The sequence below is a fragment of the Myxocyprinus asiaticus genome, chromosome 39 (genome assembly GCF_019703515.2).
Source record: "Myxocyprinus asiaticus isolate MX2 ecotype Aquarium Trade chromosome 39, UBuf_Myxa_2, whole genome shotgun sequence".
NCBI lineage: Eukaryota > Metazoa > Chordata > Actinopteri > Cypriniformes > Catostomidae > Myxocyprinus > Myxocyprinus asiaticus.
The window spans coordinates 37,828,605-37,855,453 of record NC_059382.1 but is presented as its reverse complement, the minus strand read 5'-3'; the positions used below and the strand labels follow the sequence as shown (position 1 = coordinate 37,855,453).

The window sequence follows — 26,849 nt, the reverse complement described above, 5'->3', positions numbered from 1 at the left end:
TTTTTTTAAATAAACATTTTATCAAATTTTAAGCTTCACATTTCTGCTTTTAAACCCTCAAATATTTGGCCCCATTTACCTATGCTTTAAGCTATGGACGCAATGGTGTAACAGTACAGACATGCAGGGCCATAGCTAGTGGGGTGAAAGGTGGTAACTATTCTAGAAAACTGCAACGTAACTCCATCACATGCTGTAAGTCGGCCACTTCAGAACAAGCATACAAGTTATTAATTACGCAGCTTGACAGGCCAACTACCAAATAATTTATGTGTTCGCGTATGGTCGATATTTAAATGAATCGAGCAAGCTGTGTTTTTAGTTTTTCTTCTAATTAAGTATATTATGTTCCTTATTTATGTAACGTAGTAAGGTTGTCTTTTACTCTCCTCTACTGCTACTGTTACAACGGCATGGAATTCCACGTGCGGCGCGTTTACAATTTATATAAAGAGACAGGCGGAGACATCCACCAATGAGCGCGGATTGACGTCACTCATTAGTGTTTACCATGGAAACCCCAGTGCGAAAGCCAATGGGAAGTAGAAGGGGAGCGGCTTTAATTGAGGTCAGCGCGTGAGCCGCTGCATCCAGCACCAGCGATAGGGAAGCGGTCACCGGAGCCGGTGAATTATTGAACAGTATGCCACGACTCCTGTTAACCTCACTGTGACTAAAGAAATATTGACACTGTCACGGATCTGGACTCAAACGTGGATTAAGCGTGCTCTTGGAGGTTTGTGACCGTAGACCAATTTTTTTTTTTTTTCACGTTTAGAGTTCAAAAAAAATGTTGCGTAACGTATCGCGCACCGCGCATGCGCGAATATTTCTGATCGTTTGATGATTTAGTACAGTATTCACATATTTTGCAGTTCTGATGATTAGAACACTTAGTAAATACAATATTTTATGTATGTTTCCGTGTGTCTGCCTGTATGTCAATTCAGAAGTATCTTAAAACGAGCTGTGTCGGCGGTAGCACTACTTTTACATAACTGTGTCAGTGTACCGTGCAGTGCATTACAGGTCAACGTGTGTGAGTGTAGAGAGGCGGACAGGGGGAGCAGTTTGCTGAAATTAAAACAAAATAGCTACACTTCCTCAATATTTCTTCATATTTACGTCGCTATTAGTGGTCTTTCTAAAGACTAGGTCTTTTATACAGCACATATGCACTGTTATTATCAATGGAATGAATTGTATTTGTGGTTTAGTCCACATTAATTGAAACGAAGATTAACACATTCCTGAAGCTGTGATGCTTTTGGCTGTATTGATTTAAATTCACAAGTCACACAAAATGAAAAAATATAATCCTCAAAATGAGTAGACTACAAAGTCAAAGTCAACAATGTGTTTTGTCGGACCTATAGGCTGATTAACTGGATCCAGTGGACTTGTCTTTATTATGTAGCCTACTTTGTGCTGCCTTATTTCTTCTGGACTCCTAAGAATATAACATAACATTACAGTATGGTTCTTAATAGTGAAAATGGTTAATTCTGATTTAACATTTCCCACTTACCTTCTCAGTTCTCATCTCACTTTAATCTTACAGCAATCTCAGTCGATCTAAATTGTGTTTATTGGGAGAAAAATATGTAGCATTTGCTCTTAGAGCTGCAATTTAGTATAATAGTTGGTGCAGTTGGAATATCATGTATCTATAAGGAACATTTGTCAAACTGGTCACACAACAATTCATATTTTGCCAGATTACCTGTACACGCAATACCTGTATATGTAAAATTATAATGAAATGCTTCCCTCCAATAAATGAGTCAGATGTGTGCAACTACATTTCCCATGTGACTTTGCGGCACTGTATAAAAATCAATTAGCGTTGATTTGTATATAACGATGTGACGGTCTTAATATTTGTAATGCTGTATAGTAGCAGGTTTAATACGGCTCTGTATGATAATGTAGATTTGTACATGTGGCCTTGGAATAGACGATACATTCCCTCTTCCCCTTTTGGCCTCTATAATTCTCATCCATTAATTTAAATTCAAAGTTTCTGTTTCGGTATAGTTCATGTGAAATAATTATATCGAGGAAGTGAAGGGGTGGCGCGCACGCCCCGCAGAAATGCGCTTGCGCGTGTGTCATTGAGTTCATGAGTTCAGGTTCAGTGTCAATTTATATGCCAAAATATTGGATGTTTGTAGGTAGTGTTGCTTAGATTTTCAATTTTTCACACAAATACTTGGCCTGAAAACTGGTGAGTGGGCAGAAGCTCATAAGACTGACTGCTTTTTTTTTTTTACTTTACTTCTTTACTAGTTCTCCAGAAGATTACAGGTATTCTTGCCAAACTTTAAAGGTGCACTCAGTAATTTTTCCCCCATGAAAAAGTTTTACTCCTAAAGAAATTAATTTTAGTTTTGAAACATATGTATAAAATCATGAGCATTCTCATTAGATGAGTCATATCAGTAACCTTATAAAAGCTGTTTTATTCTATATGGAGAGGGTCTCCTCATGGGGACTGCCATTTTAGAATCACATGACCAGCTGAATACTACTTGCTTAATCTAAGTCTTGTTATTGGACACTCACTCTTGAATTAAATTAATCATGGCTGATTGTGAATAGTGAATTTCTACGATGGCATCAGTAACTGAAAACGATTGATTTTGAATGATGCTGCATCCACACCACTATGTGTCACTGTAAGCCCAAAATGACACAAAAAAAAGGTAATGAGTGCACCTTTAAGTGAGGTTTCAGGTTATTGCTGCATAAGAAGGGTAGGAGAGGGGATGAGAAAGACACATAGAACACTAGAAAGTGAGGTTTCCCCAGTCTACCATTTATAGATTCTGTGATATATAAACTGATATATATATATATATATATATATACAGGTGCATCTCAATAAATTAGAATGTCGTGGAAAAGTTCATTTATTTCAGTAATTCAACTCAAATTGTGAAACTCGTGTATTAAATAAATTCAGTGCACACAGACTGAAGTAGTTTAAGTCTTTGGTTCTTTTAATTGTGATGATTTTGGCTCACATTTAACAAAAATACATTCACTTCCAATATAAGTGCCTCACTGTAACCTTTTTTTTTTTTTTTTAAAGAAAAGGAGTGACATTGAAATACATTTTTGTGATAATAAACATGGCACAAATGCTGCACAAAATTGAGATTATCTTGTATAGAACCTGAAATATTCAATTAAATTGGATTCTACACATCGGAAATATGCAATCTCTGTCACCTTGCTTTAACAGTGTTAGTGTTGGCCATCAAAAGGCAGTCTCATTTTCATTCTACTTGATACAAACACATTTTCATAACTGCCTATAACACTCTAAATTTCTTCAATCACAATTTTAAGCCACAGTGATAACACTTATTAAGCACATGCTTAGAAGAGTTCTCTCTCTGCCTGAGCTAAAGAAGTGAGATTTTTGGGATGTCCATTATTATTCTACTGCTGTCTTATAGCTGATATGTGTCAGCTAAGCATGTGAATACTGGGCTTCTGTGGCCTACTTTTGACTTCTCTGTCATGTAAATCAGTATATGTTAGTGAAACTGATTGAGATCATTTCTAATAATTAAAATGCAGTTCTGACAGTTTGTTGTGTTATCAGCCTGTTATAGGTAATATTAACGCAAGTCTGTTTTTACAGACCTTTGAGCTCTAATGTAACTGACCTTGTCCATGTCGGGTGAGACAGAGCCAAAGTCCTACCTGTACAGGGGTGTGTCTGAGGAGGAGGAGACAGAGTCCCTGTGTGGCCCCATGTCTCACCTGTGTCACATGGGCGGGGCCTCTGAGGGCAGCGACAGCAGTCGTGACCCGCCCCCTTCTCCGAGACCCAAAACCCAGATGCACGAGGATATGGAGATGGGCGGAAATGGCTCCAGTGGAAGTGGCACGGAATCTCACAGTAATGAGTCCCATGGAAACGAGTCTATGGGGAGTTCCAGTGGAAACGGAAAAGATTCTGCCATCATGACATTATCAGGGAGTAACAAGAGGTGAGGTTCACCCAACCATCCATTTAAATGAATGATTTTCTTGACTTTCGGCTCCATTAATGGTTCTCGAACATGTATTTTTCCACAAATTCTGACAGTGTTTCCTGTGCTACCATTCAGCAGCACTGCAATACAGCTTATGAATTATGAAACATCAGGGGCCATCATGTCCAACTCGAAATAAACCAAGAATTTTTACTCTATTAAGGCCAAAGTATACTTAAGTTGTCAGCTTGGTGATTGCTCTGCGCAAAGCATGCGTGATGCAAATTTCTCATTCAGGCTGTCAGCATGCGGCCCAGATTATCTCAACATGTGGGCAGTCCTCGTCTGTGTGCCTCATCAGTGTTCAACGCAGTCGACCGGGCACGATCCGGAACCCGGGCCTTTTTGTGTACTGAAGGCTTGTGTAACACACTTGTGTCATTACTGGATGGCTGTTGAAATGAAAGTGTGTAGTTAAAGCTACTAAATGTCCCCACAAGGATAGTAAAACCTGAGATCACCTACGTTGTGAGGACCAGCCAGCGGGAAATGGCATATTAAATGATGTTTTTCTGAAAATGTAAAATGCAAAAAGGTTTCTGTGAGGGTTAGGGTTAGGGTTAGGGGATATAATCTATAGTTTGTACAGTATAAAAATCATTATGTCTATGGAGGGTCCTCATAAGGATAGCTGCACAAACGTGTGTGTGTGTGTGTTTGAGCTACCTGGTACAGGGAGATGACAAACTATGGGCTAGAAATTCAGAATGGGCAGGAAGGTTATTGGTGTCCTCGGGTAAACCTGAGGTTGTTTGGTTTTGGGTGTCTCATTTCATTTTGTCGTTCTGTTCACTTTTTCTGTTTCTTCTGTAGCTCGAACTCTCAAAGCCTTTCCCCCCCCAGTAGCAACAATGCTTTCAGCCTGGTCAGTTTGGAGCAAGACAACCCGTCGACCAGCGGTTGCAGGTAAACCACCCACAATCATTACATATTAGTAGGGTTGGGAACCGAGAACCGGTTCTTGTTCAGAACCGGTTCCATTCTTTACAAAATACCGGGATTGGATGATCTTCGTGACTTTCGGTTCCATTAACGGCTGGAACGCCATACTGAAATACTCTGACATTGGCTGTGTCTCGTTTGGAAGACTGGATGCTAGGTAGGACGCGTCCTTTGAAGGCTGCAGTATACCAAGTGTCCTCCTTTAAACAAGTCTCATTTAAGCAAGACGGCCTTCGTAGGACAAACGGAAACGGAACGTATCGTGGTTGCTATGACAGCACACCACTCTTTAATAAGCGCGAGCGCTTTGAGTGAGAAGGGAACAAAGTATCTTTAGAATGGAATGTATGAGGTACATTTTAAGAGAGTTTTTTATTTTTATTTTTTTTATTAAATCATACAATAACAATGAAATGCAAAACATATATATAAAATCAACATTTAAACCCCACAACACCCCTCCCCTTCCCCAACCCCACCCCCCAAAAAATAAAAATCAAACAGACACACATATATACATATATGAAAAATATACATACATATATATATATATATATATATATATATATATATATATATATATATATGTATACATACATATACAAACATACATATATACACATACATATATACATACATACTCACACTAACTATATTACACTACTCTCCACACCCCACCCGAGAGCCCTCCAAAAACTCCAAATACCTGCCCCATTTCCGTATAAACATATCCAAGTCTTCCCAATGACACCTCCTCATAAGCTGCCACCCTCCCCACCTCCGTGCACCACTCCGGATATGGGGGCGCACCAGCTGACCTCCAACCCCTCAGTATAACCTGCCTGGCGATCATCACATAGGTCAGAACCCAGTTCTCTATATGGTCATCCCCCACATCGATGACCGCCCCATTGCCCAGAACACAAAGTCTGGGGCAAAACGAAACCCGAGTGCCCACCACGTCGCACACAAAATTCTGAACCTTCGACCAGAATTTCTGGATCTCGACACACCACCAAAAAACATGGGCCATGTCTCCATCCTCCGATTGGCATCTCCAGCAGGTGGGTGTGTCTTTAAGACCAAGCCTATACAGTCTAGAGGGGGTCCAATAAAATCTATGCAAAATTTTGAACTGTATAAGACACACCCTTGCATCACTAGATGCAGACTTAACGTTTTTAAGAATCTTAGCCCACACTCCTTCCTCCAATGCCAAGTTGAAATCTTTCTCCCAAACTCTCTTGAGAAAAGTTAAGGCACCGTCCCCCAGACTCTGAATTAACAGGGAGTAGTACACTGATGCCTCATGACCTTTTCCAAAAGCCGCAATCACCTCTCCCAAAGCATCTGCCTCCTTAGGGGGGTGTGTGCTACTCCCAAAAATAGTACAAAGCAGGTGGCACAGTTGTAAATACCTATAAAACTGAGGTCTGGGGATCCCAAAATGTTGGACCAAGTTTTCAAATGATCTCAACACTCCACTTTCTTATAGGTCACTGAGTGTAGCAACCCCCCCACAATCCACTCTGGCCAGCAGAAAGGGGACTTGCCAATACACAATCTTGGGTTCTGCCATATGCTCGAGGCAACATTTAAATAAGTGTCCAATTTAAACAATCTGGACACTTTAGTTCATACTGAGTGTAAATGCAAAATAACGTGGTGTAACTTAACTTTTCTGATTAGTTTGATAGAGATGCTTTGTAATGGCGAAATAGGGGCAAGAACTGCCTGTTCAATAACAAACCAGGGAGGGGCCAATGAGCCAAATGTCTGAGACTGAACGCATAGTAATAAAACAAAATCTTGGGTAGGCCTAGCCCACCTTTGTCTATCGGCCTATGTAATTTATTGAAATGTAATCTAGAACGCTTACCATTCCAAATGAAGGACTTCGCTATGCTATCAAATTGCTTGAAATAAGAGAGGGGGACATCTACAGGGAGAGACTGTAGCAGGTAGTTAATTTTGGAATACAATTCGTTTTAATAACATTAACCTTCCCAATCATCGATAAGTGTAATGAAGCCCACCTGCCCACATCACTCGAAAACCTTTTTATTAAAGGGTCAAAATTAACTCGAAATAAATCAGATACATTTGCTGGGAATAAAATCCCCAAATACTTAATGCCCTGTCTGGGCCACTGGAAGGCGCCCGGCTGGAAAGACTTTGTGTCCTGAGAACTTGGAAAAGGAATTAATAATTCTGTGGAGGTTCCAGGGCAAGACAGAACAATAATGGGGAAAGAGGGCAACCCTGCCGAGTAAAATAATCTGAAATTAATCCATTTGTTTGTACCGCTGCTACAGGGTGTCTATAAAGTAACTTAATCCAACCAATAAATGTACTCCCGAACCCATTCATTCCCAAAATCTTAAAAAGATAATCCCATTCTACCATATCAAATGCCTTTTCGGCATCAAGTGAGATGGCAGCGACCGGAGACTAATCATTCGCTACTGACCACATGATATTGATGAGACACCTGATGTTATCAGAAGAGCTGCAGCCCTGAATAAACCCCACCTGATCTATATGTATAAGTGATGTCATAACCTTACTTAATTGGTTAGCCAAAATTTTTGACAAAAGTTTTTTTGTTATTAAAATATTGATTCATATGTAAATGACAGTAGAAAAACTCAACACATATATAAAGAATCAACATTTTACATTTAAACCCTACTAATACAATCCCACCCTGACCCCTAACGAACACCCCTGTGGTCCCACATAACACACACACAATCCAAAAAAATAAATATATATATATATATATATATATACATACATACACAAATAAATAAATAAAATAATAATAAACATACATGATTAAACTAAACTACACTCTCCACATCCCCTCCCCGAGAGTCCCACAAAAAAACTAAATATTTGCCCCATTTTTTAGCAAATAAGTCCCTAAACCCCAGCCTTCTATTTACCGCCTCTTCAAATGCAGCTATCCTCCCCATTTCCACACACCACTCCGAAAAAGAGGGTGCTCCACTTGACTTCCAACCCCGTAAATTACTTGCCTGCCAATCATGAGACTGGTCATAACCCAGTTTTTTATGTGATTATGCCCTAAATGCATGACCGCCCCATCACCCAAAATACAGAGTCTGGTACAGAGCAAAACCTGAGTGTTCAAAACATCACACAAATACCTCTGAACCCTCAACCAAAACTCCTGGATCCTAACACACCCCCAAAAGACATGGGTAGTGTCTCCAACTTCTGACTGGCATCGCCAGCAAGTGGGTGTGTCTTTAAGACCAAGTCTATATAATCTAGAGGGGGTCCAATTTTTGACAACATTTTTACATCTAGCTGGATCAGGGAGATTGGACGGTAACTTTTACACTCGCTTGGATCTTTGTCCTTTTTAAGAATCAGACTGATCTGGGCTTGTGTCATGATTGGAGGAAGCTTTCCATTCTTTAATGATTCAGTATAAACTTCTAACAAAAGTGGAGCCAGTTCTGTAGCATAGGATCTAAAACATTCTGCGGCAAAGCCATCTGGAACCAGAGCCTTGCCTGTAGGTAGGGATTGAATTACCTCGTCAAGCTCCTCCAAGTTTATCTCAGAATCAAGAGAGTTTTTTTGCTTAGTCTTCAGTTTAGGAAGATCGAATGGTCCCAGAAAGTTTCTAATATCTTCATCAGTAGACGAAGACGTGGAACTATAAAGATCAAGATAGAACTCTTTAAAGGTATTATTAATATCAATGGCTGAGTAAAAATTTCACCACCAGCAGATTTCACTGAGGGAATGATAGAAAGAGACTCTCTCTGCTTTATATATTTAGCCAAAAGCTTCCCTGCTTTGTCCCCCGACAAAGTATGACTGTCTTGCCCTGAATAACCAAAACTCCACTTTCTGTGACAAAATAGTATTATATCTATATTTCAATCGGGTCAATTCTCTGAGGCCGTCAGATGACATACGGTGCTTCAGCTCTGCCTCTGCACTTTTAATATTTCCTTCCAACTCAACAAGTTCTTGTGCTTTGGATTTTTTGATGAATGAGGCATACTGTATGATCCGACCCCTAAGAACCGCCTTAAGTGCTTCCCAAGCCATGCCCACAGAGGATACCGAGGACCAGTTGGTCTCCATATAAACATTGATTTCAGTCTTTAACATTTGTTGGAAATCAGGATTTTGCAAAAGGGATACATTAAAGTGCCAGCTATATGATTTATTTTTCTCTATATGTGGCAACACCTCTAAACTCACCAGGGTGTGATCCGAGACTAAAATGTTACCAACTGAGCAATCAACAACAGATGAAATGAGGGATTTGGATATTTAAAAAAAAATCAATTCTACAATAAATCTTATGGACTGATGAAAAAAATGTATAGTCCCTACCAGATGGGTTCAAAAGTCTCCAAATATCTGTAAGACCAAGATTTTTACACATCCTGTGAAGCGTCAATGTTGCTCTAGGGGGCTTACACACTTTTGCTTCACTATGATCAAGGACTGAGTCCATCAAGAGATTAAAGTCTCCTCCCAATATTATATCATGAGGGGTGCCAGCGACTTGCAACATCCCTTCAAGATCTATAAAAACGTCCTGATCATCAGCGTTAGGTGCGTAAATATTAGCCAAAATCAGACTTTGACCCTGAATTTCTGCTAAAACAATAATGACTCTTCCTAATCTATCTTTAATCTGTTTGAGACATTTGAATTGTAAATGTTTATTTACCAATATAATGACTCCCTTGCTCTTACATGAGCCAACACTAAAGAAAACATGTCCACCCCATATCTTCCCAAATTTTCAGCTTCCTGCGGGGAGAGATGTGTTTCTTGAAGAAACACTATATCATATTTCTTACGTTTAAGAAAATAAATAACCTTCCGTCTTTTTATGGGGTGCCCCAACCCATTCGCATTCCATGTGGAGAGAGATAGTACACTCATATTAACATTTGACATTTTGATATAGTAGAAAAAATAAATTGTGTGCCAAAAACAAAATTATGAAGACCACATTTCAACATTAATGCAGCAATAAAACCCCGAACTTCCCCGTGAACAAAACAAACAGAAAAAAGAAAAACGTGCACATTAACCCCGCGCACGACAGCGCCAACCGGCGTCAATCCCTTTAAACTCAAAGAGTCCATGTGCGCCTACGAGAGCCCCCTCGACAACTTTGCCATCGGGTTGCTCAATTTTGCCTCACAAATATGTAAGGCAAAATTACATAACATCAGATATTTTGTAAAACAAACCCCAGCCAATAGGCAGAATAAACACAAAGAACATGTTGACTCATTCACAGAACTGTCTTGAAGGTGTGTTCCTTCACAAAACAAATTCCAGCCGATATAAAGCCGTTCAGTTTTCTCGGTCAGAAAAACGAATCTTCAGTGAGCCAGTTGATTAGTGCAGCAGATGACGTAATCATTCCAGTGTCCCACGAAAATACTCCACAAATCATACTCCAGCCAACAGGAGGCATAAGCACAAGGAACTGACAGATTCATCCATAACTGTCCCAAAGTAATGTTATTTAACTAAACAAGCTCCAACCGCTAGGCGGAACCAGCACAAAAGGAAACGAAACACGCATCCTGGTTCCTCGGATGGTCAAGAGTCAATTCACTCGGAGGCCGCATAAAAATATATCCCATGATTTACACAGTCCGCCAACTTTATAAAAGACATCCTTTGTGTGGGCATGTAGATATTGTGCGGTCATCCGTAGTGTCTATTCTCAATCTGCCCGGAAATTCATTGTAAATATGATCTTCCGTCAATGCAAATGTTTCTTTAAGGAAAAGTGTAAACCCACAAAACAAAACAAACTCTAGCCGCTCCGCGGAGCCAACACAAAAAGAAACAAAAATGGCGCCCAGCTTCCTCCGAAAGCCAGAGTATGTACAGTGAGTCAATCCACTCACAAGAAAAACACCCAATGGTTACTCACCCATTGTTTCAATAAAAGACATTGCCTGATTGGGACATGTAAATACTTTGCTGCCATCCTTGGTGTTTATTCTCAGTCTGGCTGGAAACATCAGCGCAAAAGTGATCTTCCGCTGATGTAAGAGTTTCTTGCATTCCTTAAACCGATCGCGTTTCTCTCTTGTCGAACAAGAACAAGAACAAGAAAATATTGTAATTCTTCCAAGAAAGCTTTTCTTTGCTCCTTGCCTGGCGCAACACGAGATCTTTATCGGATGATCTAAAAAATGTGGCCAGAATCGATCAGGGCCTTTCTCCCTCAGCAAATCTGTGAGCTGGGACTCTGTGAGCTCGCTCAATTTCCAATTTATGGCCTGTTATGTCGAGCAGACTCGGGAAAAGCTCGTCTTGGAATTTCACCATATCTCTGCCCTCCTCATTCTCAGGAATTCCAACAATTCGAATGTTATTCCTGAGGCTTCTATACTCAAGATCTTCAAGCTTTTCAAGAACACGTTCCAAATCAGCTTTGGTCGCGGGCGGATTAGCGGCTAATTCCCTCTCTGATGACTCCAAATAATCGATTCGTTTTTCAACATCAGTCACTCTTGTGACAGCTCAGAGAATTTTTTTTCCATCGCCGTAATCGATCGACATATTACATCGAGATCCTCCAAGTTCGCAAGTACCTTCGTCAACATCACCGACATGTTGGACAGTTTTGACGCTGGATTCCTCCTCCTGCCGCGCCATCCAAATCGAGTCACCGGTCCACAGGCCTGTCTGGGCTTTCATCTTTAACCGTAAGTGTCTTTTAATGTCTCCAGAGCCCGAGGATTTTGACTTCTTTGCCATGTTTACCTCAAACAGTAAATGCGTAACTGGGTGTATCCAATTTCACCGGATTCTATCATGAAAATAATTTTAAAAATTTGCAAAGTGCGCAGAGCTGTCTCTCGCACGTCTGCCCTTCGCATGTCGTCACGTCCATTTTAGGAGAGTTATAATGATGTAGAGAGAAAAGAAAATAGATTTTACAGGTGTACTTTTAGTCTAATACTTTATTTTAATTATATATTAATATAATTATACATATTATATACTCTGCACCCATCTACTGAGGTACTTCAACTTGGGAATTAACATTACTTGCATTATTTTTTTTTTAGACATTTCCATTGAAGCAAAGAATTGTGGGTTGTGAGTGCCCACGAAGGATACACCTCTGGCATCCTCCGAATTCCCGTGAACGAAGGTCGCATTCGAAGGCTGCATTCGAAGTGTCCTACTCGCTTTTCTGAAACGAGACCGCCTCGATGACGTATGCGGCCGACAAATGCAACCTCTGGAGGACGCAGCCTTCCAAACAAGACAGCCAGTGTTTCCAGCAGTGCATTTTTACAGCAGTGGTGCCTTCTACTGGGTCAAAAGCGTAAAACACACAAATGACTCTTATGAGCCTGCTCTGTTGAATCTACAGCGCGAAACAGACAGCGCTTCCAGTATGGTCCCATTCCCGAAAGAACGATTTAGATGAGCCGGTTCTTTTGAATCTACAGCGCAAAACTTACAGCACTTCCGGAACAGTCTGATTCCTGAAAAGATGACTCTCATGAGCCGATACATTTGAATCTAAAGCGTGAAACATACAGTGCTTCCGGTCTAGTCCGGTATAGTATTAATCTTGCATTGATGTGCAAGTTATGAATGTCCAACTCAAAATTAATTAAGAACTGTTGAAGTCTTACAACATTAGACAACAGAACACAGTCTATGAACAGTCTCTGGAAATGTTACTTATGTCATGTGACTTTAGACTTGTGAGACTTTAATCAAGCATTGCAGTTACTGACTGTTGTTCATATGACAACTGTAATACAAGGAATTTATATATATATATATATATATATATATATATATATATATATATATATATATATATTTTTTATTTTATTTTTTTTTTTTTTTTTTTATAAATGAATGAAATATGCCATCACATTTCTTGTTTGTTTAGATACAGTCCAGATATAGCCTAGTTAGGATCAATTATTGGATTGGATATATGTCTCTAAAAAGTCAGCAAACACACCTTTTACCAGAATAGTATTACATTTATCTCTGATTTGTTAAATCTGCTCTGCAGCAAACATTCAAACACCAGCCACAACGCTGCAGGAGGGGTTTAGAGCAGCATTTAAATACTGTACGAGGATGCTTAAGACTACATGTAAAACATCAACTAATATGACATTAAAATGTGTTATCAATGACTTCATGCCTCATTCTATGAGTAGATCACAAGAGATCACTAAAAGAAGCTGTTTAATCTACCCGAAGATTACTTAAAGTAATATGTTGTATATGCAGTAGATACTGTGTAATTTGTAATGTTTAGTTTTTACCTTGTGCAATCATGGCACTAATGCGCAAACATGCTATACGTGTATAAAAGAGTGTTAATGGGTATAATACAGACGAAAGAATGATGGTAGGTGTATCTCACTTTGTGTGGCAGTGGTGGCTCAGCGGTTAAGGCTCTGGGTTACTGATTAGAAGGTCAGGGGTTCAAGCCCCAGCACCACCAAGATGCCACTGTTGGGCCCTTGAGCAAGGCCCTTGACCCTATCTGCTCCAGGGGTGCTGTATCATGGCTGACCCTGCACTCTGACCCCAGCTTAGCTGGGATATGTGAAAAAAAGAATTTCACTGTATATGTGCAAATGTATAATGTGTGATAAATATAATTATAATTAATTATTATGAATGGCTGTCGGCTGCAGACGGCACATGAGTGGAGCAGCATATCAAACAACAAAGTTAAAGGATTAGTTCACCCAAAAATGAAAATCCTCTCATGATTTACTTACCTTTAAGCCATCCCAGATGTGTATGATTTATGACTGATGAGTATAACTGAAGATTTTTATAAGCAGATTTCAGCTCAGTTTGTCTATACAATGCATGTAAATGGGTGCCATCAGGCTGCTGGCTGTTTGATGATCCAAAAGGCGTATTTAGGCTGCATTAAATTAATCCACACGACTCCAGTTGATCAATTAAAATTAAAATGTCTTCTGAAGCAAATCGATAGGTTTTGTGTAAAAAATAAATAGATAATTAAAACTTTATTAACTGTATTAAATCGCTTCCTGCAAGCAGTCGACGCATCAGTGAAGTAAGCGCAATGGTGTGTTCACCCGAGAAGTTGGAAGCACGTGCTTTATAGACAACAGAGGAACGAACGTCATGCGAGAGTTCGGTCGTTTCAAACAGAAATACAGCGCTGGCCTGAAACAACGATTTAAAGTTAAAAACGTTTAATTATCAACTTGTTTCTTACACAAACCTATTGATTTGTTTCAGAAGACATTAATTGATCAACTGGAGTCATGTGGATTCCTTTAATGCTGCCTAAATCTGCCTTTTGGACTGTCAAACAGCCAGCAGCCTGATGGCACCCATTTACATGCATTTTATGGACAAACTGAGCTGAAATCTGCTTATAAAAATCTTCTGCTGAAGAAGGAAAGTCATACACATCTGGGATGGCTTAAAAGTGAGTAAATCATGAGAGGAGTTTCATTTTTGGGTGAACTAACCCTTTAATGGGCTCTTGAGAGTGGGGTGTAAATTGCACGGTTCATCACGATACGATCTTATATCGATTCTCTTAGCCAGTGATTGATGTTTGCCAATACCTCAGAGTCTGCCACAATACGATTTTGATTCAATTCAGCGGCCTGCATTCAATATTACAATATTATGTACCTATTTTACCCAATCAATTACATTTATTATGTCAAAAATGAAACCAAAATCTAATTTGAATATTTTATTGAGCTCTCTCAAAAGTGCAAGTCCAGTATCCACTTTGAGAAATCCACAACAAAGTACTTCAGTTGTTGAAAAAATTGAATAAAAAATAAAGTCACACACACATGTAATCATCATCGTTTGATGACAGCTCATTGCCTTGTGAAATGAGGGAAACACTAGAGTGACAATTTGTCATTTCGACAACAGTCAAGCAAGTCTTTCAGTCCAAAATACTTACACACCCACGACAGGAGAAAATGTGCTATCCATGTTTTTTCTTAGCTACATCTTTCACGGTGGTATTGAAAAATTCTGTTACAGTTCAGTGTGATGAATGTTAGTAAGGGTGTTGATGTGAAGATGTGAAAAGTCTTGTAATTGATGCTGGTGCAGGGCATATGTTTTCTCTTTCCCCTGTCAGTGCTGTTCAGAATAGGATTGCATGGTAGACCGGTGCTATGGCAGTATCACGATACTAAAGCTTCAAAATACTGGCGGTGTCACAGTATTTTTTTAAACTGTAGTACCTTCAATACGGTAGTACCGTAAGTTAGGTTGTATGTGCAGTAAATATTGTTTTCACTAAAACCTTCATTTGAATCAGAACTATGTCTGCAATAACATTCTTTGAGTGGCGTCCCCTTCACGAACTGCCCTTAAAGAGTGCAAAATGCTGTTTAGAATTTGCCCCTTACATGGTATTGTTCATTTTTCAATGTGTGGTTTTCACATGCTTCAAACACACACATCTGAATCCCAGCATGTTCATTTGGTGGTCGTGTCTCCTAATGGATAATATGGATTTAAGTAAAATTTTGGAAAGCGAGAATCTTTTTACACAACACAATTCACGTAGCGAGATTTGGAATTATTTTGGGTTTTGCCTGATGAGACCGGGAAAACCCAACTGCCGTGAATGTCGACAGAGATTTCAAGCCAAAGGGGGAAACATCAGCAACCTTATTAAACACCTTCAGACACATCCCACTGCTTCTGCAGAATACACAGGTTAATGCCACTTCATTTAACCTAAATGCTTTATCTTTTAACATTTATAGATGTACCGTTTCTCTGAAAAATCGACCGTTGAACTCGTTTAACAAATACAAGGTTGTGGTAACTTCGCACTTATGATCGGTTTGATCAAGTCTCTGAGGCATGCGATCAAACCAGTGTGTGTGAGATCTGCATTTGTACTGCTGTTTACCAGGAGAGAGGGGCTAAAGCGTTTGTGATAATAAAACAGCTGCTCAAAACAGTCTTTTCAACGTTACAATATCTTTATTTTTATGTTACCAACATTCAAATAATCACAGAAATAATGGAATAAAAGTTGAAAGCAGTTGCCATTTGTATTGGCTGATTTGATGTGGTGAAGTTTTTTTTACATTAAACTAAGAATGTATTAGGTAACATGTTAGTCCATTTGAGCCTTTTCCCAGTTCATCCATCAGTTATTTTCACCACTTCCGGAGTAACAAGTGCAATGGCTAGCTTCTGAGAACCACCTTTGCTATTACGAACTTTGTTAAGAATGTGGTATCGTGATACTAATTATTATAGTAATACTTTAGCTGGTATAGTATCGCAAGATATGATTACGGTATTGTTGACAAACCTAGTTCAGAATATTGTGGCTGTTTTATTCATTTGACATGGTTGAATTGCTCCATAGTGTTTTAAAATTGAAACAATTTTCATGTAGAATTCAGATAAACCCGATTTAATCACGCATGTGAGCCGCTCCTCGCTATCCTGTCACCAGAGCCTGCAGCCCTGTTGACGCATACACGGATAGACCAGAGTGCAACTTCAGACTTTAATCACTCCGTGAATATCCTTGTCCTACATGAGAAGCATATTTAACACTTATAAAGTGAGATGAATATCATAAGGTTGCTGCATCGCTTGACGGAAATGTGTACAGACTTGGCTGGCTTTAGAGCATTAAAATAAATGTGCAACTTTTTGTTTTTATTTTTTTTATAAATAAACTGCTCAAACTACTTAGTAGGTCCTGGAGGTGGCGCGGTTTCTCACATCAGTCCGGGTGTCAGAGGATAAGTCTCAGTTGCCTCCGCTTCTGGGACCGTCAATCCGCAATCACGTGGCTCGATGTGCATGACACCGCGGAGACTCACAGCATGTGGAGTTCTTTCTTCAATTTCGCAGTAAGAGTGCAGGGACCTTTAAATTCAATAGCGTGTCCAAACTTTACCAGTAGGGTACAATCAAATCGTTTTATTAGGGGGGAAAAAAGACCCCTTGGTATTTTATGAAATAGCTGTATCATTTGATTAATGACTTACAGCAGAAAGTGGACTTTGAAACTTTCAAAAAGTTATGACATAAAATGATTCATGATTCTGTTCTCAGCCTTCAACTCTAATAGTTAAGCTTATAATATCATTTGTAATGAGTTTTCTTTGAATTACATTATAAAAATGATAAAAGAGTGAAGTGTTTTTGTAGATTGAATTAGTAGAATTTCACTCCCCACTGTATTTGCTAGGAAGAAATAAACAAATAAATGATCAACCAGAAATAAACTACATGCAGATACAGTAAATGTGACAAAGAAATAGTACTAAAATGTATAGGGCGAGTGTTGGTCCAGTGGTGTGATTTTGACAAACAGAACTTTAAAGGGATTTTCAAGGGAGAACACTCACTAAATGGAGACAGAATGCATTAAAACAAACTGGACTGGAGCATGCAGGAAATGGAATGGACTGACAAACAAACTGGAAAAAGATGTTGTTGTTCTTGTTTTTTTTAATCGAACTTAAGTTTGTTTTGTCTCCACAGTAGTGAACAGTCGGCAAAGGCGAAAACTCAGAAGGAGCTTTTCAAGACCCTGAAGGAGCTGAAATATCACCTACCACACGATAAACGCAGCAAGGGCCGGGCTAGTACGCTTCACACGCTCAGATACGCCCTGCGCTGTGTTAGACAGGTCAAAGGTCAGAAAGCAACAAACATGCGTATACATAAATAAATGCATACTATGTTTAAACGAGGGTGCCTGTGTATAAGCTAAGCGTTTTTGTCTTTGTTTTTCCAGCCAATGAAGAATACTACCAGATGCTCATGATCAATGACAGTCAGCCGTCAGGTCTGGATGTGTCCTCGTACACAATTGAAGAAATCAACAGTATTACCTCTGAATATACCCTCAAAAATGCTGTAAGTAACACACACACACACACACACACACACAGCTTTAGAACGGCAAGGTAAAGACACTAAATGTAGATTCTTTGCGAACATGCTGGGTTTAATTTGTGATCCGATTACTTTTTAATAAATTATTGTGTCTTTGAATGTGTACTAGACTGTTTCAAATAAGTGAAGTGTGTTATTATTGAAAACCACTGCCTTCATCATAATGTTTCCATCACATGCTGCTGAGTTTAAAGGAGTCTTTCACACTGCTGGCTCTAAGATGCATTTTTGCCTCCTCCAGATTCTGTGTAAAGATGCAAAGCTACAATCTAAAATATGGTGACTCTGACTTGCTTTGGTTCTTTGTGAATTAAATGAAACAAAATACAACAAAGCTGTTGTCATCAACACAAGTGTGTGTGTCAGATTGTAATCACAGATCACTTAAACCTACAAGTCAGATTATTCTCTATAATGTGAAATAATGATGTAAAAGCAAAATAATGCAATGTCTAAAAATGTATTTGTGTCTGTGTGTGAAGGATATTTTCGCCGTAGCAGTGTCCCTGATCACGGGGAAGATCGTGTACATTTCAGAGCAAGCTGCGGGAATCCTGAACTGCAGAAAGGATGAGTTCAAAGACAGGAAGTTTGTGGAGTTTCTGACACCTCGAGACGTTAGTGTGTTCTACAGCTTCACCACGCCGTACAGACTTCCATCCTGGAGCATGTGCACTGGAACAGGTCAGTCTACACAAATTGGACATTGCATATTTATTCAAATCCACTGCAAAGTTATTTATCAAGCCTGAAAGCCATTTCAGACGTGGTAACTACGTGAACAAATGAATATAAATTAAAGGCAGGTGTTAATCTGATTTGCACTGTGCATCACGCTGTCATTGTGGCAAAAGAGAGACTTTGAGAATAGAGAATACATAGGACACCTATTGATGGCACACATTAATGTTATATTAATCTCCTGAGACCCGAGCGTGACTGCTGTGCACATTTTCCCTTTTTGATTTGTAACTAGTAGCACCTAATAAACATTCAAAAATAATTCTAGAGCAAATCGTTTTCCTAAAAATGTATATCCACATATGTGGACAACGGGACCAAGTTGTGAGATTTTTCATAATACCAAGCTATAGAAAGACAGATATTTTTTAAAAATCAAATTGTTTATGTGTCCAGGAGTGTTGGTTATTCATATTTTTGAGACATTACATACATTACAGCTGATTTTCTGTAAAGCTGCTTCAGAACAATGTGTATTGGGAAAAGCACAAATAAAAAACTATACAAATAGAAATTATTTGACTTGATTTGACTTTTATGTTACAATGTTTTTTCTACTTTGACAACAAAATGTCAATGTTCTCTCTTTGCACTGTCAAACAAACAAGTGATATCCAGTGCCAAAGCAATTTACCAGTCAGATATTTGCATAATTAATTCATATACAGGTAATGGCCAGCATCATCCAATCACTTCCAACCATTATAAAATAAAATTATACATTATAAATTCTGAATCTATGTACTTATTTTTTTATTTTGTATTTTTTTCAATTTGGAATGCCCAATTCCCAATGTGCTTTTAAGTCCTCGTGGTCGCGTAGTGATTCGCCTCAATCCGGGTGGCGGAGGACGAATCCCAGCTGCCTCCGTGTCTGAGACCGCCAACCTGCACATCTTATCAAGTGGCTTGTTGAGCGCTTTGCCACGGAGACATAGCAGGTGTGGAGGCTTCACGCCATCCACTGCGGCATCCACGCTCAACTCACCACGCGTCCCACCGAGAACAAACCACATTATAGCGACCATGAGGAGGTTACCCCATGTGACTCTACCTTCCCTAGCAACTGAGCCAATTTGGTTGCTTAGGAGACCTGGCTGGAGTCACTCAGCACGCCCTGGGATTTGAACTAGCCAACTCCAGGGGTGGTAGCCAGCGTCTTTTACCACTGAGCTACCCAGGTCCCAGAATCTATGTACTTATTATCATTGTTCCATGTCTGCCAAACATGTTGAGATTAATTATTCAGGCTTTTCTAAAGATGCATCAATGTTCACATGCCTCAGACGGATGCTTAGAACGTCTCACTTTGGTTGCATCACGTCATAAACACAGTGTTTTCAGGTTGCTGTGTCAAGTTAAATGTAGTTTGAAACATTGAAAAGCACATCTCGAGATCCCTGTATTTAGAATTGCGCTTCGTCCAGCTGTTTTTTTAACACTAGTATGCGTTCTCATCTTGTGCTGTCACTAGTGTCAAGCAAGCCTGAGTGTGGTTTGTTGTCTGTACAGCTGCGCATTGCCTATACAGCTGGAGTTTTGCTTACTGCCCCCTGCTGAAAACAGGTGGTACTTCAAGCTAGAATTGCTCCAATGGTAGGGATATTCTGTTACAGACCAGGGACATGATAATTTGCGTTAATATTTTTAACATGTTATTTTTATATAATGAATCGCACTGAATGAATGTGTTGAATCAACAGCCTAAAGTAAAAATACAGCAGAAAAAATGGAAATGGCATGTCCTACATTATATCTAATAAAGAATGAAATGGTATTTAGTGAGAGCCGTAAGTGAGCAGTATGGTTATATTTGGTACAGTTACCAAATTCAAAAGCCTCCTTTTGCTTTAGGTTTTTCCCGTTTTCATAATAAATCACCCGCAATGCGCCCATAACGCACTCTGGCAATTTGATAAATTGCATAAGCAAATTAGTTATTTGGGATCTTAAACAAATCAGGCATAATACATTTTTTTGGCCGTTGCGTCTTGCCCTTGCACCATAGGCAATGCATTTTAAAAAGCCGTGTCAAGTTTAAATGAAAAGCTCATGTGCGCTGGACAACTTGGGTTGTGTTTTTTCCACTTCAGCTTGTCTCTGTCATTTTTCAAATGAGTTATCATGAAAACACATTTTTCACTACAGTAAAGTGACGTCACATATGTAATTTTCATCATCGATTTTATCGATTAGCAAACTGAGGACGAGGTTTCCATGTTTATTTCTCTCTGTCTAATTTCACTCATCCACTCAACCATTCTGTTTTCTCACTTACATTCATGCTGTTTCATATGTCTCTTTCAGAGTCTTCATCCACGGAGTTCATGCAGGAGAAATCTTTCTTCTGTCGCATCAGGTGAGAAAAGCTCGACTTAAATCAACTGAATGGACCAATCAGCATCCATGACTGAAACAGTATCTGTTTTGTAATATATTTGAGATACATTTAAATAGATAGCCTGTGATAGGTTTTCAATAATCTTGAAATGTACTTTTGTATGTGTAGTGGTGGTAAAGAGAAGGAAGGAGATCTCCAGTACTATCCCTTCAGGATGACCCCGTATCTCATGAAGGTTCAGGACCCAGAGCTTTCTGAAGAACATTTCTGCTGCCTCATACTGGCTGAGAGAGTTACCTCTGGATATGAAGGTAAACACACACTCACACCGTTAATGCAAGAGTCTCATACACCGTACAAGTGTCACTCTTGTGGTGGATGTGGTCTGATTTCAGGATGTCTTTTTTGGTGGATTCATGAAGATATTTGGGATGAATGTTGATCAAATATTACAACAACTATTGAGTCTTTTTTACATGTTTTTTTCTAATTTGCAGCACCAAGAATTCCACCGGATAAGAGGATCTTCACCACGACACACACGCCGAACTGTGTGTTTCAGGATGTTGATGAGAGGTTTGTGTGTGCTGTGTGTCTGTTAGCAGTTTTTTGGCATTACTATAAATAATTACAGCTTAATTATGAGGAACATATAAGGTTGTGGTTAACTGATTGACAGTTCAGTTGCTCACCTGCAATAATAACATGCAAGACTGCTGAAACGCCATTTGTTTAAAGCAATTAACGAGAATATATTTGCTCTATGCTCTGGCTCTGCCATGCATAATGCTTGCTTTTCTTTTACGTATTTAAGTATACTAAGTATTTCCTTTTAAGTGCACCTAAAATTGACTGTTTTTGAAACGCTGTTAGTTAGTGGTTTCAAAATTAGCAGTAAAATTTTAGGTAATACAATATAACAATACAGTAGATGTGTTTTAAGGATATCTAATTGTGTTGCATGCATTGCAGGGTGGTGCCTCTGTTAGGATATTTGCCACAGGACCTGATTGGGACACCTCTTCTGTTACATCTACACCCCAGCGACAGACCTGGAATGCTGGCAGTGCACCGGAAAAGTAAGATACAAACACAAACTTAAGAAAAAGAACGATTTCTTGTGTGAAAATTCATGGTGTTGTACCTTTTGGTGGCAAATGTTGTCAACCAATATCTGTTTGGCATGAGACACAAAAGGGTCTTCTGCCAGGCAGTGCTTCACGCTCAGAACACCGAATCCGCATTTGAGCCGCAATCAAGTCTCAGGACTTTTTTTGGAAGAATTTGTATCTGTATGCTAGCAAGTTTAATGGTTTAATACAATTAATTCCAAAGATTCTTACCCATCTGATATAACATTTGTGAATTTTTAAAAATTCTTTATTACAAACGACTGATCCATTCTGACCAGCGCTGAAAAAAGTGGTTTTATGTGGTTCTTTAGCAGTGGTTTAACCTCCTGAGACCCAAGCATGACTGCTGTGTGCATTTTCCATTTCCCCTTTTTGATTTGTAACTAGCACCTAATAAACAAGCAAAAAATTAAATAAAAAAACTTCTAGAACAAATAGTTTTCCTAAAAATCAAATTGTTTATTATGTGTCCAGGAGTGTTGGTTATTCATGATTTTGAGATTATACAGACATTACAGCTGATTTTCTATAAAGCTGAATAAATAATTCAGATTATAATTAAAGGCCAGCATCGTCCAATCACTGCCAACCATGTTCAAATAAAATGATACATTATAAATTCTGAATCTATGTACTGATTATCATTGTCCCATATCTGCCAAACATGTTGAGTGGTCCAAACATCATCTGCAGCCTGAAACTGAACTTTAAATAGGATTTAGAGTTAGGGTTAAACTTCTGCGGCAGACGTTTAACCCTTAAATGACAGTGTAGTGTTGTGAACAGTATTCAGTCGGTTTTAAATTATTTAAATGATGTGTTGCGTATAGCAAAGCCGAAATACAACATCCAACACAAGATTAAAATAATGTTTAAACTAACTGTAGAAGTTTGAAGGTTTTACATGCCAGAAAATTAGACAGAAAAAACCTTAGAAAGAAAGAATGAATGATTCTGGATACGTGAAATGAAGTGGATTGTGTGCAGGTCTTTCATGTGCTTTAAAAATAAATTCAACCCATCTGATAATACACATTTTTCTTGATTCAATCCAGAATTAAATCATTCATTAAAATGTAAATGTATATATATTGTACAGAAACAGATAGATAGACAGAAAGAGACAGATAGACAGAAAAAGAAAGAAAGAACAGACAGACAGAAAGAAAGAGACAAATAGACAGACAGACAGAAAGAAAAGAGACAGACGGATAGACAGAAATAAATAAAGAGACAGACAGACAGAAAGACAGAAAGAAACAGATAGATAGACAGAAAAAGAAAGAAAGAACAGACAGACAGACAGAAAGAAAGAGACAAATAGACAGACAGACAGAAAGAAAAGAGACAGACGGATAGACAGAAATAAATAAATAAAGAGACAGACAGACAGACAGAAAGAAACAGATAGATAGACAGAAAGAGACAGATAGACAGAAAAAGAAAGAAAGAACAGACAGACAGACAGAAAGAAAGAGACAAATAGACAGACAGACAGAAAGAAAAGAGACAGACGGATAGACAGAAATAAATAAATAAAGAGACAGACAGACAGACAGAAAGAAACAGATAGATAGACAGAAAGAGACAGATAGACAGAAAAAGAAAGAAAGAACAGACAGACAGACAGAAAGAAAGAGACAAATAGACAGACAGACAGAAAGAAAAGAGACAGACGGATAGACAGAAATAAATAAATAAAGAGACAGACAGACAGACAGAAAGAAAGAGACAGATAGATAGACAGAAAAAGAAAGAAAGAACAGACAGACAGAAAGAAAGAGACAAATAGACAGACAGACAGAAAGAAAAGAGACAGACGGATAGACAGAAATAAATAAATAAAGAGACAGACAGACAGAAAGACAGAAAGAAACAGATAGATAGACAGAAAAAGAAAGAAAGAACAGACAGACAGACAGAAAGAAAGAGACAAATAGACAGACAGACAGAAAGAAAAGAGACAGACAGATAGACAGAAATAAATAAATAAAGAGACAGACAGACAGACAGAAAGAAACAGATAGATAGACAGACAGACAGAAAGAAAAGAGACAGAGGGATAGACAGAAATGAAAAAAGAGACAGACAGACAGAAAGAAAAGAGACAGACGGATAGACAGAAATAAATAAATAAAGAGACAGACAGAAAGAAAGAGACAGATAGACAGACGGAAAGAAAAGAGACAGACGGATAGACAGAAATAAATAAATAAAGAGACAGACAGACAGACAGAAAGAAAGAGACAGATAGACAGACAGACAGAAAGAAAAGAGACAGACGGATAGACAGAAATAAATAAAGAGACAGAAAGACAGAAAGAAACAGATAGATAGACAGAAAGAGACAGATAGACAGACAGACAGAAAGAGACAGATAGACAGACAGACAGAAAGAGACAGATAGACAGAAAAAGAAAGTAAGAACAGACAGACAGACAGAAAGAAAGAGACAGACGGATAGACAGAAATAAATAGACAGACAGACAGAAAGAAAGAGAGAGACAAATAGACAGAAAGAAAAGAGACAGACGGATAGACAGAAATAAATAAAGAGACAGACAGACAGACAGACAGAAAGAAACAGATAGATAGACAGACAGACAGAAAGAAAAGAGACAGAGGGATAGACAGAAATGAAAAAAGAGACAGACAGACAGAAAGAAAAGAGACAGACGGATAGACAGAAATAAATAAAGAGACAGAAAGACAGAAAGAGACAGACGGATAGACAGAAATGAATAAAGAGACAGAAAGACAGACAGACAGAAAGAAAAGAGACAGACGGATAGACAGAAATAAATAAATAAAGAGACAGACAGAGAAAGAATGAATGATAGACAGAAAGAAAGAAAAGAAGAGACAGATAGACAGACAGATAGAAAGAAAGAAAGTAATTTTTCCAGAACAGTCTGAAGGTCTGTTTGTTTGGTGGATGTATCTTGAAAGCTGTAGAAGTTAATGTTAGAAATGTTGGTCTCGGTTTAGGGATTTTGAAAAACCTAAACCAAGTTTGTACAACAACAGTCTGTTGGCTTTGTGAAGTTAACATAATTATTATTTAGACAGTTGAACCTGACCAATAAGAGACAACGTCCACAAAACATATTTTCTGATTCCTCTTTTTATGCTAAAAGTATTTCACAGATAACAACAGAATCAATCATTTATGATCACTACTGCCATGTTTTGGCCCTCCACTGCAACTGAAGAGACACAAGTTATAAACAAGTTTATACAAGCTTGATGAAAGCATTAAAAAATCTGTAAACACTTATAAACACCCATAATAACAGTAATGTTGCCCTCAGCCAATCACATCCAGGAACTGTTATTGCTTTTCTAATTGTCTCTCCTGCAGTTCTGCAGCATGTTGGGCAGCCGATTGATCAGTCCTCGATCCGCTTCTGTGTGAGGAATGGGGAATACGTTACTTTAGACACCAGCTGGTGTAGCTTCGTGAACCCCTGGAGCCGCAAGGTGTCCTTTGTTATCGGGCGGCACAAAGTTCGTATGTAAGTCATCGTGCAAACACTCATGTAAAGTTGCTGAAAGTTAAGACTGATATGTTTAATATTTAATATTCAATGTGGTTTTGTGTGTGCGCAGGGGTCCAATGAACGAGGATGTGTTTTCAGCTCCGGCATTCACAGAGGAAAAGATGATGGATTCAGATATACAGGAGATCACAGAACAGATTCACAGGCTGCTTCTGCAGGTCTCTCTTTTTTCACACCCGAACACACAATGGCCTGTCTTAACAATCCAATTTTCATCACACATTTGCATCAAACATTCACTCTTGCATGTTCTCATACACACATTCACTAAAATCAAATTCACAAAAAAAGACATAAGAACCATTTCATGTTTTTCATCCTTAATAAGTGTATTGTGTTCAGGTCATTCATTAAAACAAAATTCAAACCATCTGATAATAAAAACAATTCTTGATTTAATGCAGAATGAAATCCAATAATATAATGTAAATGTAGATATTGTCACTGGAAAAACGAACAAAGAATGTAAAATATGTAATATGAATGTAAAATCTTTTTTCTTTTATTGAAATACACTGCCAATATCTGTCTTGTAGCCAGTCCACAGCATGGGCTCCAGTGGATATGGTAGTCACGGCAGCAATGGTTCCCATGAGCACCTGCTGAGCGTAGCGTCCTCTAGTGACAGTAATGGAAACGGAAACGTGGTCAACAGTGGGAGCAAGAGAAATGGGAACAGCAGAAAAGAGGAGGAGACCAAGAGCAAGCCGGTATTTAACACACACACACAAAACACTCTAAATCATGTATAATGTCCAACATAAGGTTGAAGTTTGTACACCTCCTTGGCTTCGAGCTGCACTAATGTTCACACGAGAGGCCGTACGTCACAGTGATTTTACCACGGTTAAGAGGGTTGTTTGGCATGACACAAAGCCTAAAACCCTGTAACCATGGTTAGGCATGTAGACTCCATGTCTCTCAATTTTGACCACCAAAAAAGTTTGACCAACAGAGGGTGTAGTGAGTGTAGGCTTAATGAGTCATATGTTGTTATGGTAAGAAGAAGGCAATAAGATCTGATGCTGTCATGTAACTTCAAGTGGGCAACTTCCAGTGTGTTTTGACAGATTGCTAATTCTGTTTAATGCGCTTGAGAGCTGTTTCT

General features: G+C 38.7%; 1 protein-coding gene across 3 annotated transcripts in view; it reads left to right on the top strand.

The window, feature by feature from the left end:
- Positions 1-568: 568 nt before the first annotated feature.
- The window catches only part of LOC127429483 (period circadian protein homolog 2-like), a 41,808-nt gene continuing 15,527 nt past the window's right edge, over positions 569-26,849 (top strand). For 2 of the 3 annotated variants that reach the window (XM_051678501.1, XM_051678500.1), the window contains exons 1-13: positions 569-736; positions 3,653-4,004; positions 4,863-4,955; positions 17,550-17,704; positions 17,806-17,927; positions 18,449-18,650; positions 21,015-21,066; positions 21,217-21,359; positions 21,546-21,624; positions 22,021-22,127; positions 25,543-25,696; positions 25,791-25,899; positions 26,278-26,451. In XM_051678501.1, coding sequence (XP_051534461.1) covers positions 3,685-4,004; positions 4,863-4,955; positions 17,550-17,704; positions 17,806-17,927; positions 18,449-18,650; positions 21,015-21,066; positions 21,217-21,359; positions 21,546-21,624; positions 22,021-22,127; positions 25,543-25,696; positions 25,791-25,899; positions 26,278-26,451 — 1,710 coding nt within the window. In that variant the 5' untranslated portion in view covers positions 569-736; positions 3,653-3,684. Of the gene's footprint in view, positions 737-3,652; positions 4,005-4,862; positions 4,956-14,345; positions 14,482-17,549; positions 17,705-17,805; positions 17,928-18,448; positions 18,651-21,014; positions 21,067-21,216; positions 21,360-21,545; positions 21,625-22,020; positions 22,128-25,542; positions 25,697-25,790; positions 25,900-26,277; positions 26,452-26,849 lie in introns of those variants that run through there. The other variant, XM_051678502.1, reaches the window with a different exon arrangement.